This window comes from Akebia trifoliata, chromosome 9 (genome assembly GCF_017979445.1).
Source record: "Akebia trifoliata isolate Shusen 1 chromosome 9, ASM1797944v1, whole genome shotgun sequence".
Classification (NCBI taxonomy): Eukaryota; Viridiplantae; Streptophyta; class Magnoliopsida; order Ranunculales; family Lardizabalaceae; genus Akebia; species Akebia trifoliata.
In genome coordinates, this window is record NC_141383.1 from 21,981,413 (window position 1) to 21,996,966 (window position 15,554).

At 34.9% G+C, this 15,554-nt stretch overlaps 1 protein-coding gene and 1 pseudogene across 3 annotated transcripts; both read right to left on the bottom strand.

Moving 5' to 3' along the window:
• Positions 1-938: 938 nt before the first annotated feature.
• On the bottom strand, positions 939-5,219 carry LOC147394670 (ureide permease 2-like). Of its 2 annotated transcripts, XM_086454033.1 has the most exons (8): positions 5,071-5,219; positions 4,156-4,458; positions 2,851-2,989; positions 2,535-2,709; positions 2,284-2,327; positions 2,085-2,185; positions 1,635-2,009; positions 939-1,399 (listed from the first exon to the last, which is right to left on the bottom strand). In XM_086454033.1, exons 1-8 carry the CDS (start codon positions 5,098-5,100, stop codon positions 1,241-1,243), a joined length of 1,326 nt encoding a protein of 441 aa, XP_086310159.1. In that variant the 5' UTR covers positions 5,101-5,219; the 3' UTR covers positions 939-1,240. The 2 variants fall into 2 exon arrangements, with proteins under 2 accessions (XP_086310159.1, XP_086310160.1); XM_086454034.1 differs by lacking the exon at positions 4,156-4,458 and having other exon boundaries at positions 5,071-5,210.
• Positions 5,220-10,377: 5,158 nt separating this feature from the next.
• Positions 10,378-14,788, bottom strand: LOC147394671 (ureide permease 2-like; annotated as a pseudogene). The gene is made up of 8 exons (XR_015181460.1): positions 14,672-14,788; positions 13,791-14,086; positions 12,271-12,409; positions 11,955-12,129; positions 11,705-11,748; positions 11,506-11,606; positions 11,055-11,429; positions 10,378-10,817 (listed from the first exon to the last, which is right to left on the bottom strand). The product of XR_015181460.1 is annotated as an ureide permease 2-like (transcript).
• Positions 14,789-15,554: the final 766 nt, after the last annotated feature.

A 15,554-nucleotide genomic window follows, 5' to 3' on the forward strand; every position in this document is an offset into this window, starting at 1 on the left:
ATGTTTGGTGGTGTCGCTTTGATCAATCTCCTGAGAGTTTCAGCTACCCATTGTTAATATACAACTATCCCATTGTTCACTACTACAAAACTGCACAATTTATCCAGCACTCTACTTCGGCGGACAATCATAGGTGCTTGATGTTCCAACTTTAACTGCTCTATTAGCTTATTTCATGAGTGGCTTAGCCTTTTAGGCTGGACAGTGGAACCTACATCACATGCTCTCATTGTGAATGTGAGTGCTTGTGCCCATGTAGCTCAATAACTCAAATTGAACCCATCGCTGGATGTTCTCCCATAATGAAATATTCAATTCTAATGATGCTCAGTAAGACATTAACACCAAAGTTGCAAGTCTTCTGGTATGGAAAGCTCAGATAAATATGGTGTTCAAACCCATTCGTCAGCCAATAATCTCACCTGAACAAGGAAAGTAAATAAAATTAACCCAAAAAAAAAACCGACATTTTTTCACCATTGACCATAACATTCCAAATTCGGGAGTTCAAATGCCGTCTATTTTTCAAGCTTTGATCTGGCATAAAAAATCTAGCATTTTTCCATAGGTATAGATCAAAGCAAAGAACAAATACCGACCAAACGTTAACCAGGAAGCATTTAAGAAGTCAGCAAAAGTAAAATAACCAAGAATTAGTCAAGCAAACTTGTAATTTTGATTGAAATGTTTAACAAAGTGTTGATATGAAATAATTTCTCATAAAAGTGAACATTTTTATGTAATCTTGTTTTGAAAAAAGCATATGAAATTAATAAATTTTTATACTTGCAATATGTTGTTGCTATTAACAAATAGAACACAAACCATGGTTTTCAAACTCATTTAGACGTAGTCTTGTCCGTGAACGAGACCGAGTCGTCTCGGACAAGTTTCCGTTTTGTTTGAGATGTCTCGTTCAACAATGAGAAAAATGAATGTGAGTTTTAAATCTCATCCGATTATGTCCTTTTTTAATTCCAGGGTCTGATCATATCATAATAACACTTTGAATAGATACATATTCCAATAGATCTTCAAATAGAAACATATCTACTAATGGGTTTATTCTTGTAAATACATTAAATTGAGCCAATATCAACACAAGGCGTCACCATGCTGAAGTTTAACCTTTCTGGCCATCAAACTCTGAGAATCATTTGAGTATCAAACGGACCTTCGAAGATTTGCATAGGGGCAATGGGAAGATTTGAAGGGGGGGGGAGAGTGTTTCAGGCCCACATTATGATGTTCGTCGATGGCCGGAAGACGCCATAAGCACCCCAACAGCCACCATGAACGTGAACAACATGCTCACAAGCAAAATGTACGTTCTTTTGGACGATCTCCTGTAATCCCCGAACAAAACTATGCCCCAAAAGGTGCTCACAAGTGGAAGCGCCTGATATCAATCATATACAAATCAAAATGAAGTTCGTCGTCTTAGTTTCTAAGGTTATATCTTGCATAAGCATCTACATGTACAAACATGTTAATAGATTGAGCGTAACAAAGATAATGATGTTTAGATGGATGAGTAGAAAAACTAAGAACGATAAAGGTAGAAACGAATGTTTGTAAAAATTTATTAGACTGAACATACTTGAATGGACATAACCTTTCACACACACACAAACCTGAACTGCGTCGGCTGCTGCATATCCTGCAGCTTGACCCCCCATGAACTGCAGACCGTTCCCGAACCCACACAAGAGTCCTGCCAAAAAGGCCCAATGTCTACCATTCCAGTCTTTTATATAAGCCCTTACAGATGATTTTGGTAAGTCGAGTATGGGGTGATACAAGAAGATGACATTTAGAATGATCGCAATGACGAAACATGAGACCGAGAAATAGAAAAATGCAGTGTAGACGACCAAATGAGGAACCCCTTCTTTCATCGTGTTCCATTGGTCATTCGTCGCTAGGTTGACCGCAGGTGAGAATAGTGAGAAGCACACGCCAGCAAAGAAAGTTATGCCAAGCCCAATCATAGTGTTCTTCCCGAAAACCTGCCCGTTAAAAGGATTATCAGAAGATAATCACTAAAAGTGAATGAGGTCCGAGAGGTTCTCCCAAACTACAACCTTAATTGCTCTTCTGTTCTCGACCTCCATGAGAAAATCTGCAGTTCCAACTTTCGCTTTCTTGACACCCCCACTTACACTCTCCAAATCATTTGTTCCATCTTTGACAGTTAAATTTTCATGAAATCGATATTATTGGTTCATTCAATACTAGGATCCCAAAAAACACGACATTGAATCCAAAAAAAATTTTACTTACCTTCGTTTGGAAAAGCATTTGTAGACGTCGAGGTTGCTTTTCCCCTGAAATAGGCCAAATTTCAAGCATATGAGTTCTATACTAGTCTAAAAATTTACAAGCAATCTTCAAAAATTGGTACATTTCTGAATGAATGACAAATGCTTGGAAAATAAACACCCCTAACAATCACAAAAGGCAAAAAAGAAAAAGAGGCCACAAGTTCACAAAATCCCTCTTGAGAAAGATATCAGTAAGGGAAACAAATATACCCCGTCCCGCTGTTGGAACTATTCAACAGACCAGTAAGCTTGGCTTCATTATCGGCCGCATTGGATGCATGAACAGCGGATGCAAGACAAACTGCGATGAGGAAGCATCCAACGCCAGGAAAAAGAATCTCGGCTCTATTGATTCGATCATCTAAGAAGTAATTCAAAGTTGTGCCTGTAACATTCAGGATGGATTTACAACTAAATTATTGAGACACTTAGTTTACAAATACTCTACAGTGTTACATGATAAATATGTTAAATGATCTTTGAAGAGAAATCAATGAAATTATTGTTCGGTTTATGTGAGATGTACCTATAACAACAATTATGCTTGAAGTGGTCACTAAGGTTACCGACAGACCGACGAAAGCCCAAGCATACTGTGTAGAGAGATTCCCAAGGCTAAGAACCAACCCACCTGCCATTGCGAACAACACACATGGCCAATTGTCCTACATCAATTACCCGAAAATTATTAAGACAAGTAAGTGATCTAAAATATGAGGAAGAAGAATGATAAAACACTGCAAGATTAAAATCTAAGAGATTAATTCGAACATCGGTTTGTATGAATTAGCTCAAGAAAGAATCGGGTTCCTCGCAGTGATCTAACATTATCAGAAGGAAGAATTTATTTGTGTAATTTCGAATATAGTTTTAACTGCGCATTTCAATCAGTCCCAAAAATTTCTTCATCTCTTGACTAACAAAAGGTCCCAATTCAATGTGACGATCACTTGTATCCCAAATAATTCTAGTTATATTTCATTGTAAAACAACTTGTACCAAGTGAAGTTTACTCAATGAAGAGTTACTAAGAACGTGGAAAGTCAACTTGTGAATGTGAAATCCTGTATCAAATCACGAAGGCCGTAAAAATAGAACAAAGAACATACAAGGTACAACAAGATTTAACATGGTTTGGTAGTGCCTATGTCCACTGATGAAATAAGAGTGATCCACTATCTTGGAGAAGCCCAAGATTTTCCTCCCAATACCTCTCTCAAGCCTCCTAACCCTGAATCTCTAGTTTTTTTGTTCGATTTCACTCCCTCGTATAATATACCATCATCATCATCATCAAAGACTTATCCCAAGGATTTGGGGTTAGCTAAATGAATCCCACTCCACCATTTATATCTGTCTAGAGCACATGTTCTATTATCGAGTGTGTTCATATCATCTTTCACTATCCCAAACCACATTAGTCCAATTTCATCATTGCCTTTCCTCTTCAACCTCTTCAACGTTATCGTCTTTCCTCTCCTCCCCTCAATAATATAATATCCCTCCAATTTTATTGTCTTTCCTTTTTTACCCCTTCATTTTCAATAATATCCCCCTAGCTTTACTATCTTTCCTCTTTAACCCAATATGGGTAGTGTTCAGTACAACGCTAGCAATCAATCACCAACTAGATTCAAGACCTTATCACAACAAAACAAAAATGTACACACATTAGAAGAATAAAATCAAACCTCAATCTATAACCTATTAGATCATAAACTAAAACATTCTCCCATTCTAAGGCAAACAGAATTCAACCAAAATAGCCAAACCAAATTCAATCAACACTGAATAAAGCTTACTTGAAAAAAAATAAAAATTACTGACTCACTTGTGAAAGCTGAGTAATGAAATTTGGTGAATCAGGTTTGCTCTCGCCGATCTGGCCAAAGGTTAAAGCAATGATCACGGCGGCTAAGAAATTCGTGATTGAGTAATCAAGGTAAGTGTGCTGTGGAAGCCGACCACGTCTCTCTAAGAGCATCATAATAGCTGGAAAAGTACCCAAGAAGAGAAGGGCAAGGAACATACAAGCTATGGCACCTACCTTGCTCTCCACTACATACATCTTCAAACCACTAAACCAGATTGGTTCGATTGAACGAGAATTCGATAAAGGAAAACTAGAAAAATCCTACAATAAAAGAAGCTGTTAGACCTGAAACATCTGAGCTGTTTTTTAGTTACACTTAGCATACCCACTTTCCCTTAGAACCCACAAAACATTATGTATTAAAATTGAACATCAACATACTACATCTAAAGGAATACATAAGAGAATTACTAACTATTATAAGGTCTTGTTGACTTGCTGACGATTCAAACAAAGAGAGAGAGAGAGAATTGATCCTTATACGAAAATTACAAATATTCAACACCACAAATAAACAAAAAGAAAGGAACAAGAGAGATTTTACAATATTCTAAACAACAGAAATTGGACTACTTTTTGCATTTTTGAACTAAACTACAGTAAACCCATTTGACTCCAATCATTTAATCACGGAAACCATCCTCAGACTCCTCTAAAGTAAACAAAAAGTGGGTTAGAATCCTAGAAAAGGACTTTTGTTTTTAGAATCTAAAGAGTTTCAGAGATAAATATATGAGAAACTCAACATACCCAAGAGGTCAGTTATTACAGAGAAGATGTTAGTAAGGAATTTGAAATGGGTTTGTTTTAAAACTTTTAATTGGTTCTAAGTTGTAAAAGATTCTATCATGAATTTAACATAAATCTGCTTACCAGGAATCTGGAAATCCATGAGGATTCCATGAATCTTTTCTGGTCTGTTTGGTCTCCTCCACATCAAGATTTGTTGCAGTAAAAGTTAAATCATAATCCACTTAATGATCGTACTTCCAAAGTTTGTTCCAAATAGGTAGATATAATAACTTAACTTTTGTGACTTTTCAACTTTCACCATGAATTCTTTACTTCCAAATAGACCCTTAGAGCCCGTTTGAATATAAATTAGAAAGCAACTTTACGTAAAAGTAATTTTTTAAAAGTAGAAAGTAACTTATTTTTTCTTTTTTAAAAGTTAAATATTTTTATTTTTTAAAAGTAGTTTTGTTAATGAGTCATGATTTTCTGACTTGTGTATTTTCACTCGGTCTAGCGTGGCAAGGGCACATAACCGTTGATTGTTTTCTTCAGGATACACAGGGAAAAATCAATGGTTTTTTTTCCCTTATCATGTCAGGTGAAAATACTCAAGTCAAAAAATCATTAGTCTTTGTTAAATGAATCCAAACAATTTTTTTTTTTTTTTTTTCAACTTTTAAAAGTAAAAAAAAAAAAAAAATTTACTTTTTCTTGTATATCCAAGAAAGATTAATATGTTTCACAATATTAAGATAAGGGATTTCTTTTCCTCTTAGACAATGTTCTCGGCTACCCATGCCAGGATGAGAGGAAAAATCAAAGACTTCTCAAAGGATCAATAATATTACTTAAGTTTCATAAAACAGTTCAGATTATACACAGGTAGGATGGAGGATTAAAACCCTCCTCCCACACCTCAATACATGTCACATGATTAAATCACAATATCAGCTGCAAAAATATCTTCCTTTCATAATTTCCTTTGATTGTGGCTTACTTGACATATTTTGAGGTGTTGTGGAGTATGTGATCGAATTCTAGAAACGGATCCTTTCCCGTAACACCTTATGACACAGATCCAACGGATGAGAGAGATATATCTTAGAAAAAAAATATTAATATCTCAGCCTCTTGTGATCATGACTTAGATATGATTTAAAAAATAAAAATAAAAAAATAAAATCAAAAAAATCAAAAAATAATTTTTTCCTTCAGATCCATGTCTTTGAAAATGAACATCTATTGAACACCCAATATTTTAAATGTGGGATCTAATTGTATTACTGATGTGGTGCTCTTTCAACCGTTGGATCTGTGCTACAAGATGATATAGAAACCGTGTGCTACAGAGGATCCGCTTCCCCAGATGATTGTTCATAAAATTTTCTTAATATCCTCCCATCTTGACACTTGTTTGATGTTAAGCCTCAAATATTGTTTGAGCCCAATGTTTTCTTAGAAGGGAAAATCTTAGCCTCTCATCATGTCTAGTTTCTTCCGAAATGAGATTTTTTCCCTTAATCTAATCCAATATCAAAAGTCTAATTTGAAAATATATTTTCTAAGAGCTTAGCCAATAAAGGAGATGTAGAAGTATGCTCATTTTGAGAAATCCAAGACTTTAAAATTGAACACATTTAAGGTTTTTCAAGACCAAAAATGAAAAATATTAACCAAAATAATTTTATAGAGTTGTGATAATCTAACGTTCTATATTCATACTCCCCCATCATAGAACCGTAGATCATTTGGGGGGTATAAAAAAGAACGTCAGATTAATATTAATCAATTTTATATTTAGCATATCTTTCCCATCCATTTCTCCTTGGACTTTCTTAACATTGACCACTTGTTCCCTTCCCTAATTATGCTAATTATTTTGACAATTATAATGAGGAAAGATCCAATAGGTGCTTGTTGACACAAAATGTGGAAGATAAAAAATGCCCTACATTTACATTTAATTTTATATCAAGGTCATTTTCATTAAAATGAATAATATTACAATCCCATGATTCCTACCATATCAACTAATTTTCTAAAACTGTAATTATTACATCTTTAAAATCGGCTTAGTTAATATTTTAAATTACAAAAGAACCCTTACCATTTAAAATTACAATCCCAATACTCCTATAACCATTTTAGTTAGTTTTCTAAGTTACAATAACATCCTTTTATTATGTCATCTTCAAAATTACTTTGTAATACATGTATATTTGCACGTACCACCTATTAGTATCCACTTAAAAAAAAAAGAGTTTAAAAGTACTAAATCCCCCTTACAGACAATGTTGTGGTGCTTTACCACGAGCCATCACCTTTCACCTCTAAGTACCTATATGGTTAGATTGGATAAAGTTGATTTGAGCTCTCAAACTTGATTTTTCATGACTCTTGTGCTAAAAACCAAGTTCCATTGCTTTATAAAATCTATACATAGAGGATAATCCCATGTGATTAGGGAGAGAACGAGTCCAAAGAACTTGAAGAACTTGTGAGATTTGATTCAATTATTATTATTACAAAGAAGTTTTGGAAATATATCTTGATAATTCACTATAACCCACTTAAATATAGTGAAAAGTTAGAGTTCATCTGAAAATTTCAATGGTATCGTTAGTTCTGAAAATCTTTCTTTACGAAATGCAACATGCAAATGATTTTTGCCTAGCAAATGAGTTCCACATGGGCGTACCGCACATCAACGTGGTATTTAAGAACATGATGAAATGCCATATGGATGGGAAATTATATTGACACATGTTAGAACTCTAAGGGGTCTCCAATTTTTAGGGACACCTCTAAAAATCCAAAAAAAGTTGTGGTCACTCCTTGTCAAAGGGCATCCCTCTCATCGCCAACAATTCCGACAACTCAAGTGAGGAGGAGGAGAGGAAGAAAATCAAAGAGAGGGAAAGAGATCAGAGAAGAAGAAGAAAAATATAGAGAGAGAGAGAGAGAGAGAGATTAGAGGAGAAGATTCTGGCTTGTGGCTGGTTTCTGGCGTATTGGTTCACCAAAGAAGACGATAGTGCCCTTAAAACAATTTTTTTTTCAACCTAGCCTACCCTTAGATATTGTGGCGTGCCAATAAAATTTCCCTAAATGGATATAGAGCATAAAATTCTTAAAACTTTAAGTTTGATTACATGGAAAGTGACTTTTCATGGAATTTGAAATCCATGGAAAAATAGTGGTGAAAAATAGGTAGGATTGGAAAAACAAATTCCATTGTTTGATTTTACTTGAATAAAATCATGGAAAAAATATGAGAAAAAAGAAGAAGAAGAAAGAGAGGAGGAGGAGGAAGAAGATGAGAGGAGGGGGAGAGGAAGATGAAGATGAAGAGGAAGAGGGAGGGGGGAGGATGTGACGGCGGCGACAAAGGTAAGTGTGGAAGAAGAAGGGAGAACATGGTAGTAATGGTGGCGGTGGCGGCGGAGGTGAGGGATGGAGAAGGAGAAGGAGAAAAGAGAGAGAGAGAGAGAGAGAGAGAGAGAGAGAGAGAGAGAGAGTGGTCGGAGATGACGACGATGACAATGATGGCGATGGTGGTGGTAGGGAAGAAGAAGATACTGAGTGGAGAAGAATTGAGGATGGAAAATATGGGTGGATTTTACTTTCCCACCCATATGGGTAGGAAAGTGAAATCCATGTTTTAATGGACTTTTTGATTGGGTTGGAAAATGAATTTCAATTTCCATGTGCAATCAAACATTCCCTAAAAAAATAAAAAATAAAAAAAGATATTTTTTAGAGTTCAATGGCTGTCATTTTTTTCTACAATGTAGGCTATCCCACATCCTTTCGGGATGTAGACTAATTCCAACGGTTGCATGTCCATCTTCATGGAAGTTTCTCAACATGCAAAAGTGTAAATTAAGAGGCCACCAAGTTTCGAAAATGTAACATTTTTCAATCATTTTAGGTCAAAGAAAAAGAACATAAACTTGATCAAAGCTTCAACCAGCAAGCATTAAACATGCTTGCACGAAGAGGAGTCAAATAAATTTGCAATTTTGATCGAAATGTTTTAAGAACTGTTAAAATGAATTGATTTTCTGATAATTTACGCAAATTTTTTACGGAGTACTTACAAAATACTAGCAATATGCTGCCACAAATAAATCGCAAACAACCAATAACATACATTATGAACTCACTTTTTTCACTTTTTCCCCCCTTAAAACAGGATTAGACACATTTCAAATCGAAACACATCTAATAAAGGGTTTATTCCCACAAATACATTAAATCAAATTAATATCAACACAAGGTATCACCATGTTGAAGTTTAAGCTTTCTGGCCGTCAAGCTCAAACGAACCTTCGTAGATCTGTATAGGGGTAGAGGGGGGTCTGTCCTGACTCCTGCATTAAGATGTTTGGCGATGGCCAGAAGATGCCATGAGCACCCCAACAGCCACTATGAACATGAACAACATGCTCATGAGCAAAATATATGTTCTTCTAGACAACCTCCTGTACTCCCCGAACAAAACTATGTCCCAAAAGGTGCTCACAAGTGAAAGTGCCTAGACATATACAAATCAAAATGGAGTTTGTCGTCGTAGTTTCTAAGATTATGTATATATTGGGCAATTAGGAAACATGTTCATAGTTTGGCATAGCAAAATGATGATGTTGAGACGGATAAGTTGAAAAACTTAAGACAATAAGAATTAGAAACAAATACAACCGTAAAAATTTAGTAGTAGTCACAATAGTGATAAACTAAGCAGAAAGCCAATTACATGAAAGGCCAATTAGAGCAATTCCAACTAGTCTTCAATCTCTAAATATAGAGATAGAGAGACCTCCGTACCAGACTCCAACTGCTCTCCATTTATGAAGATACTCCCTCTATGTCACTATTCATGTCTTCAAATACGGAATAGGAAAGAAATTTTGAAGAGCGATTCTAAATTGTTATTCACTCTTTCAAAATACATATTAGGACCTTTTTTCATAAATGCCATTTTTGGCCTTCTCTTTTCACGAAACATGTTTTAAATATCATTTTTGTCCCCAAGCAATTTAATTATTTTAAGAGAATAAATAGTGTTTCAAAGAATGAATAGTTATATCGGTGTTCAAACCCAGTCTTCAGCCAATAATCTCACCAGAACAAGGAAAGTAAATAAAATCAACTTAAAAAGATGACATTTTTTTCGCCGTTGACCACAACATTCTAAATTTGAGAGCTCAAATGCTGTCCATTTTTCAAGCTTTGATCTGGCATAAAAAAATCTAGCATTTTTCCATATGTATATATCAAAGCAAAAGAACAAATACCGACCAAAGGCTAACCAGGAAGCATTTAAGAAGTCAGCAAAAGTAAAATAACCAAGAATTAGTCAAGCAAAATTGTAATTTTGCTTGAAATGTTTTATGAAGTGTTAATATGAAATAATTTCTGATAAAAGTGAACACTTTTATGTAATTTTTTATTTTTATTTTGAAAAAAGCATATGATCATATCGTAATAACACTTTGCATAGATACATATTCCAATAGATCTTCAAATCAAAACATATCTACTAATGGGTTTGTCCTCGTAAATACATTAAATCGAGTCAATAACAACATAAGGCGTCACCATGCTGAAGTTTAACCTTTCTGGCCATCAAACTCTGAGAATCATTTAAGTATCAGACGGACCTCTGTAGATTTGCATAGGAGCAATGGGAAGATTTGAAGGGGGGGAGTGTTTTCAGGCCCAGATTATGATGTTCGTCGATGGCCGGAAGACGCCATAAGCACCCCAATAGCCACCATGAACGTGAACAACATGCTCACAAGCAAAATGTACGTTCTTTTGGACGACCTCCTGTAATCCCCGAACAAAACTATGCCCCAAAAGGTGCTCACAAGTGGAAGTGCCTGAAATCAATCATATACAAATCAAAATGAAGTTCATCGTCTTAGTTTCTAAGGCTATATCTTGCATAAGCATCTACATGTACAAACATGTCAATAGATTGAGCGTAACAAAGATAATGATGTTTAGATGGATGAGTAGAAAAACTAAGAACGATAAAGGTAGAAACGAATGTTCGTAAAAATTTAGTAGAATGAACATACTTGAATGGACATAACCTTTCACACACACACACAAACCTGAACTGAGTCGGCTGCTGCATATCCCGCAGCTTGACCCCCCATGAACTGCAGACCGTTCCCGAACCCACACAAGAGTCCTGCCAAAAAGGCCCAATGTCTACCCTTCCAATCTTTTATATAAGCCCTTACAGATGATTTTGGTAAGTCGAGTATGGGGTGATACAAGAAGATGACATTTAGAATGATCCCAATGACTAAACATGAGACCGAGAAATAGAAAAATGCAGTGTAGACGACCAAATGAGGAACCCCTTCTTTCATCGTGTTCCATTGGTCATTCGTCGCTAGGTTGACCGGTGGCGAGAATAGCGAGAAGCACACACCCGCAAAGAAAGTTATGCCAAACCCAATTATAGCGTTCTTCCCGAAAACCTGCCCGTTAAAAGGATTATCAGAAGATAATCACTACAAGTAAATGAGGTCTGAGAGGTTCTCCCAAACTACCGACCTTAATTGCTCTTCTGTTCTCGACCTCCATGAGAAAATCTGCAGTTCCAACTTTCGCTTTCTTGACACCCCCACTTACATTCTCCAAATCATTTGTTCCATCTTTTACAGTTAAATTTTCATGAAATCAATATTATTTGTTCATTCAATACTAGGATCCCAAAAAACACAACATTGAAGCCAAAAAAACTTTTACTTACCTTCGTTTGGAAAAGCATTTGTAGACGTCGAGGTTGCTTTTCCCCTGAAATAGGCCAAATTTCAAGCATATGAGTTCTATACTAGTCTACAAATTTACAAGCGACCTTCAAAAATTGGTACATTTCTGAATGAATGACATATGCTTGGAAATAAACTCCCCTAACAATCACAAAAGGCGAAAAAGAAAACGATGCCACAAGCTCACGAAATCCCTCTTGAGAAAGATATCAGGAAGGGAAACAAATATACCCCGTCCCACTGTTGGAACTATTCAACAGACCAGTAAGCTTAGCTTCATTATCGGTCGCATTGGATGCATGAACAGCATATGCAAGACAAACTGCGATGAGGAAGCATCCAACTCCAGGAAAAAGAATCTCTGCTCTATTGATTCGATCATCTAAGAAGTAATTCAAAGTTGTGCCTGTAACATTCAGGATGGATTTACATCTAAATTATTGAGACACTTAGTTTACAAATACTCTATAGTGTTACATAATAAATATGTTAAATGATCTTTGAAGAGAAATCAACGAAATTATTGTTCGGTTTATGTGAGATGTACCTATAACAACAATTATGCTTGAAGTGGTCACTAAGGTTACTGATAGACCGACGAAAGCCCAAGCATACTGTACAGAAAGGTTCCCAAGGCAAAGACCCAACCCGCCTGCCATTGCGAACAACACACATGGCCAATTGTCCTACATCAATTACCCGAAAATATTTAAGACAAGTGATCTAAAATATGAGGAAAAAGAATGATAAAACACTGCAAGATTAGAATATAAGAGATTAATTCGAACAACGGTTTGTATGAATTAGTTCAAGAAAGAATCGTGGTCCTCGCAGTGATCTAACATTATCAGAAGGAAGAATTTATTCGTGTAATTTCGAATATAGTTTTAACTGCGCATTTCAATCAGTCCCAAAAATTTCTTCATCTCTTGACTAACAAAAGGTCCCAATTCAATGTGACGATCACTTATATCCCAAATAATTCTAGTTATATTTCTTTGTAAAACAACTTGTACCAAGTGAAGTTTACTCAATGAAGAGTTACTAAGAACGTGGAAAGTTAACTTGTGAACATGAAATCCTATATCAAATCATGAAAGCCGTAAAAATAGAATGAAGAACACACAAGGTACAACAAGATTTAACATGGTTCGGTAGTGCCTATGTCCACTGATGAAATAAGAGTGATTCACTATCTTGGAGAAGCCCAAGATTTTCCTCCCAATACCTCTCTCAAAGCTCCAAACCTGAATCTCTAGTTTTTTTGTTCGATTTCACTCCCTCATATAATATACCATCATCATCATCATCATCATCAAAGACTCATCCCAAGGATTTGGGGTTGGCTAAATGAATCCCACTCCTCCATTTCTATCTGTCTAGAGCACGTCTTCTATTATTGAGTGTGTTCATATCATCTTTCACTATCCCAAACCACATTAGTTTAAACTGTAAGTTATAGTGGAGTGGGTCCACATTACCCTCACTTTATTACCTTTCCTCTTCAATGCTATTGTCTTTCCTGTCCTACCCCCTTCCCCTCAAAAATATAATATCCCTCTAATTTTATTATCTTTCCTCTTTTGCTCCCCCCCTTTCAATAATATTCCTCTAGCTTTACTATCTTTCCTCTTTTACCCCTTTTACCCAGTATGGGTAGTATTCAGTATTAGAAATATTAGAACAGTTAGTTTTTGTTTGTCTAATATTAATTTATTTCTGTTCTTTCTTCGTAAGGACATAGTTGTCCATTAACTTATTATTGGTTATATATATATGTGCCAAGCTCTCGTTATGAGACTTGACTTTTCTCTTCTAACATTTTTCTTTCAGTACAACGCTAGCAATCAATCACCAACTAGATTCAAGACCCTAATCACAGCAAAACAAAATGTACACACATTAGAAGAAAAATCAAACCTCCATCTATAACCTATTAGATCATGAACTAAAACATTCTCCCATTCTAAGGCAAACAGAATTCAACCAAAATAGCCAAACCAAATTCAATCAACACTGAATAAAGCTTACTTGATAAATAAAAAATAAAAAAAATTACTGACTCACTTGTGAAAGCTGAGTAATGAAATTTGGTGAATCAGGTCACCGATCTGGCCAAAGGTTAAAGCAATTATCACGGCGGCTAAGAAATTCGTGATTGAGTAATCAAGGTAAGTGTGCTGTGGAAGCCGACCACGTCTCTCTAAGAGCATAATAATAGCTGGAAAAGTACCCAAGAAGAGAAGGGCAAGGAACATACAAGCTATGGCACCTACCTTGCTCTCCACTTCATACATCTTCAACCAACTAAACCAGAACGGTTCGATTGAACGAGAATTCGCTAAAGGAAAACTAGAAAAATCCTACAATAAAAGAAGCTATTAGACCTTAAACATCTGAGCTGTTTTTTAGCTACAGTTAGCATACCCACATCAGTTTGATTGTATTAAATTGAACATCAACATACTACATATAAAGGAATGCATAAGAGAATTACTAACTATTATAAGGTCTTGTTGACTTGCTGAAGATTCAAACAAAGAGAGAGAGAGAGAGAGAGATTGATTCTTATATGAAAATTACAAATATTCAACACCACAAATAAACAAAAGGAAAGAAAAAAGAGAGATTATACAATATTTTAAACAACAGAAAAAGATGAAATTGGACTACTTTTTGCATTTTAGAACTAAACTACACTAAACCCATTTGACTCCAATCATTTAATCACGGAAACCATCCTCAGATTCCTCTAAAGTAAAAAAAGTGGGTTAGAATCCTAGAAAAGGACTTTTGTTTTTAGAATCTAAAGAGTTTCAGAGATGAAAATATGAGAAACTCAACGTACCCAAGAGGTCAGTTATTGCAGAGAAGATATTAATGAGGAATTTGAAATGGGTTTGTTTTTGTAAAAGATTCTATCATGAATTTAACGTAAATCTGCTCACAAGGAATCTAGAAATCCATGAGGATTCCATGAATCTTTTCTGGTCTGTATGGTCTCCTCCACATCAAGATTTGCTGTGTAACAATGCAATTATTTGTACTTTCAAAGTTTGTTCCAAATAGGTAGATATAATAACTTATAACTTTTCAACTTTCACCTTACCTTGAATTCTTTACTTCCAAATAGACCCTTAGAGCCCGTTTGAATATAAAGTAGAAAGTAACTTTACGGGAAAAAAAAAAAAAAACCTTTTAAAAAGTAGAAATTGGCTTATATTTTCTTGGGACAATTATCAAAAAAATACAACAAAAAAAAGTATTTATCAAACAAATCCAAATTTTAAAATATTTCAAAAAAGATACAAAATCGGTCTTTCAAAGACCGATTTTTCTCTCTCTTCAAATTTTCTCAACACATTCTCTCTCCTCTAATATTTAAAAAAAAAAATGAAATTTTTTTAAAACCGATCTTTCAAAGATCGGTTTTTATCTCTCTTCATTCATTTCTCTCACCATTTCTCTCTCTTCTATTATTTTAAAAAAACAAACGAATTTTTTTTAAAAAAGTTTTTCTCTCTCTTCATTCATTTCTCTCACTCTTTTCTCTCTCCTTAAAAAAAATAAACGAATTTTTTTTTTAATTTTTTTCTCTCTCTTCATTCATTTTTCTCACCCCTTTCTCTCTCCTATTATTTAAAAAAAAACGAATTTTTTTAAAAAATGTTTTTTCTCTTCATTCATTTCTCTCACCCCTTTCTCTCTCCTATTATTTAAAAAAAAAAAAAACGAATTTTTTTTAAAAAAATTTTCTCTCTCTTCATTCATTTCTCTCACTCATTTCTCTCTCCTATGTTATTTAAAAAAAAATAATCTTTTTAAAGTAAT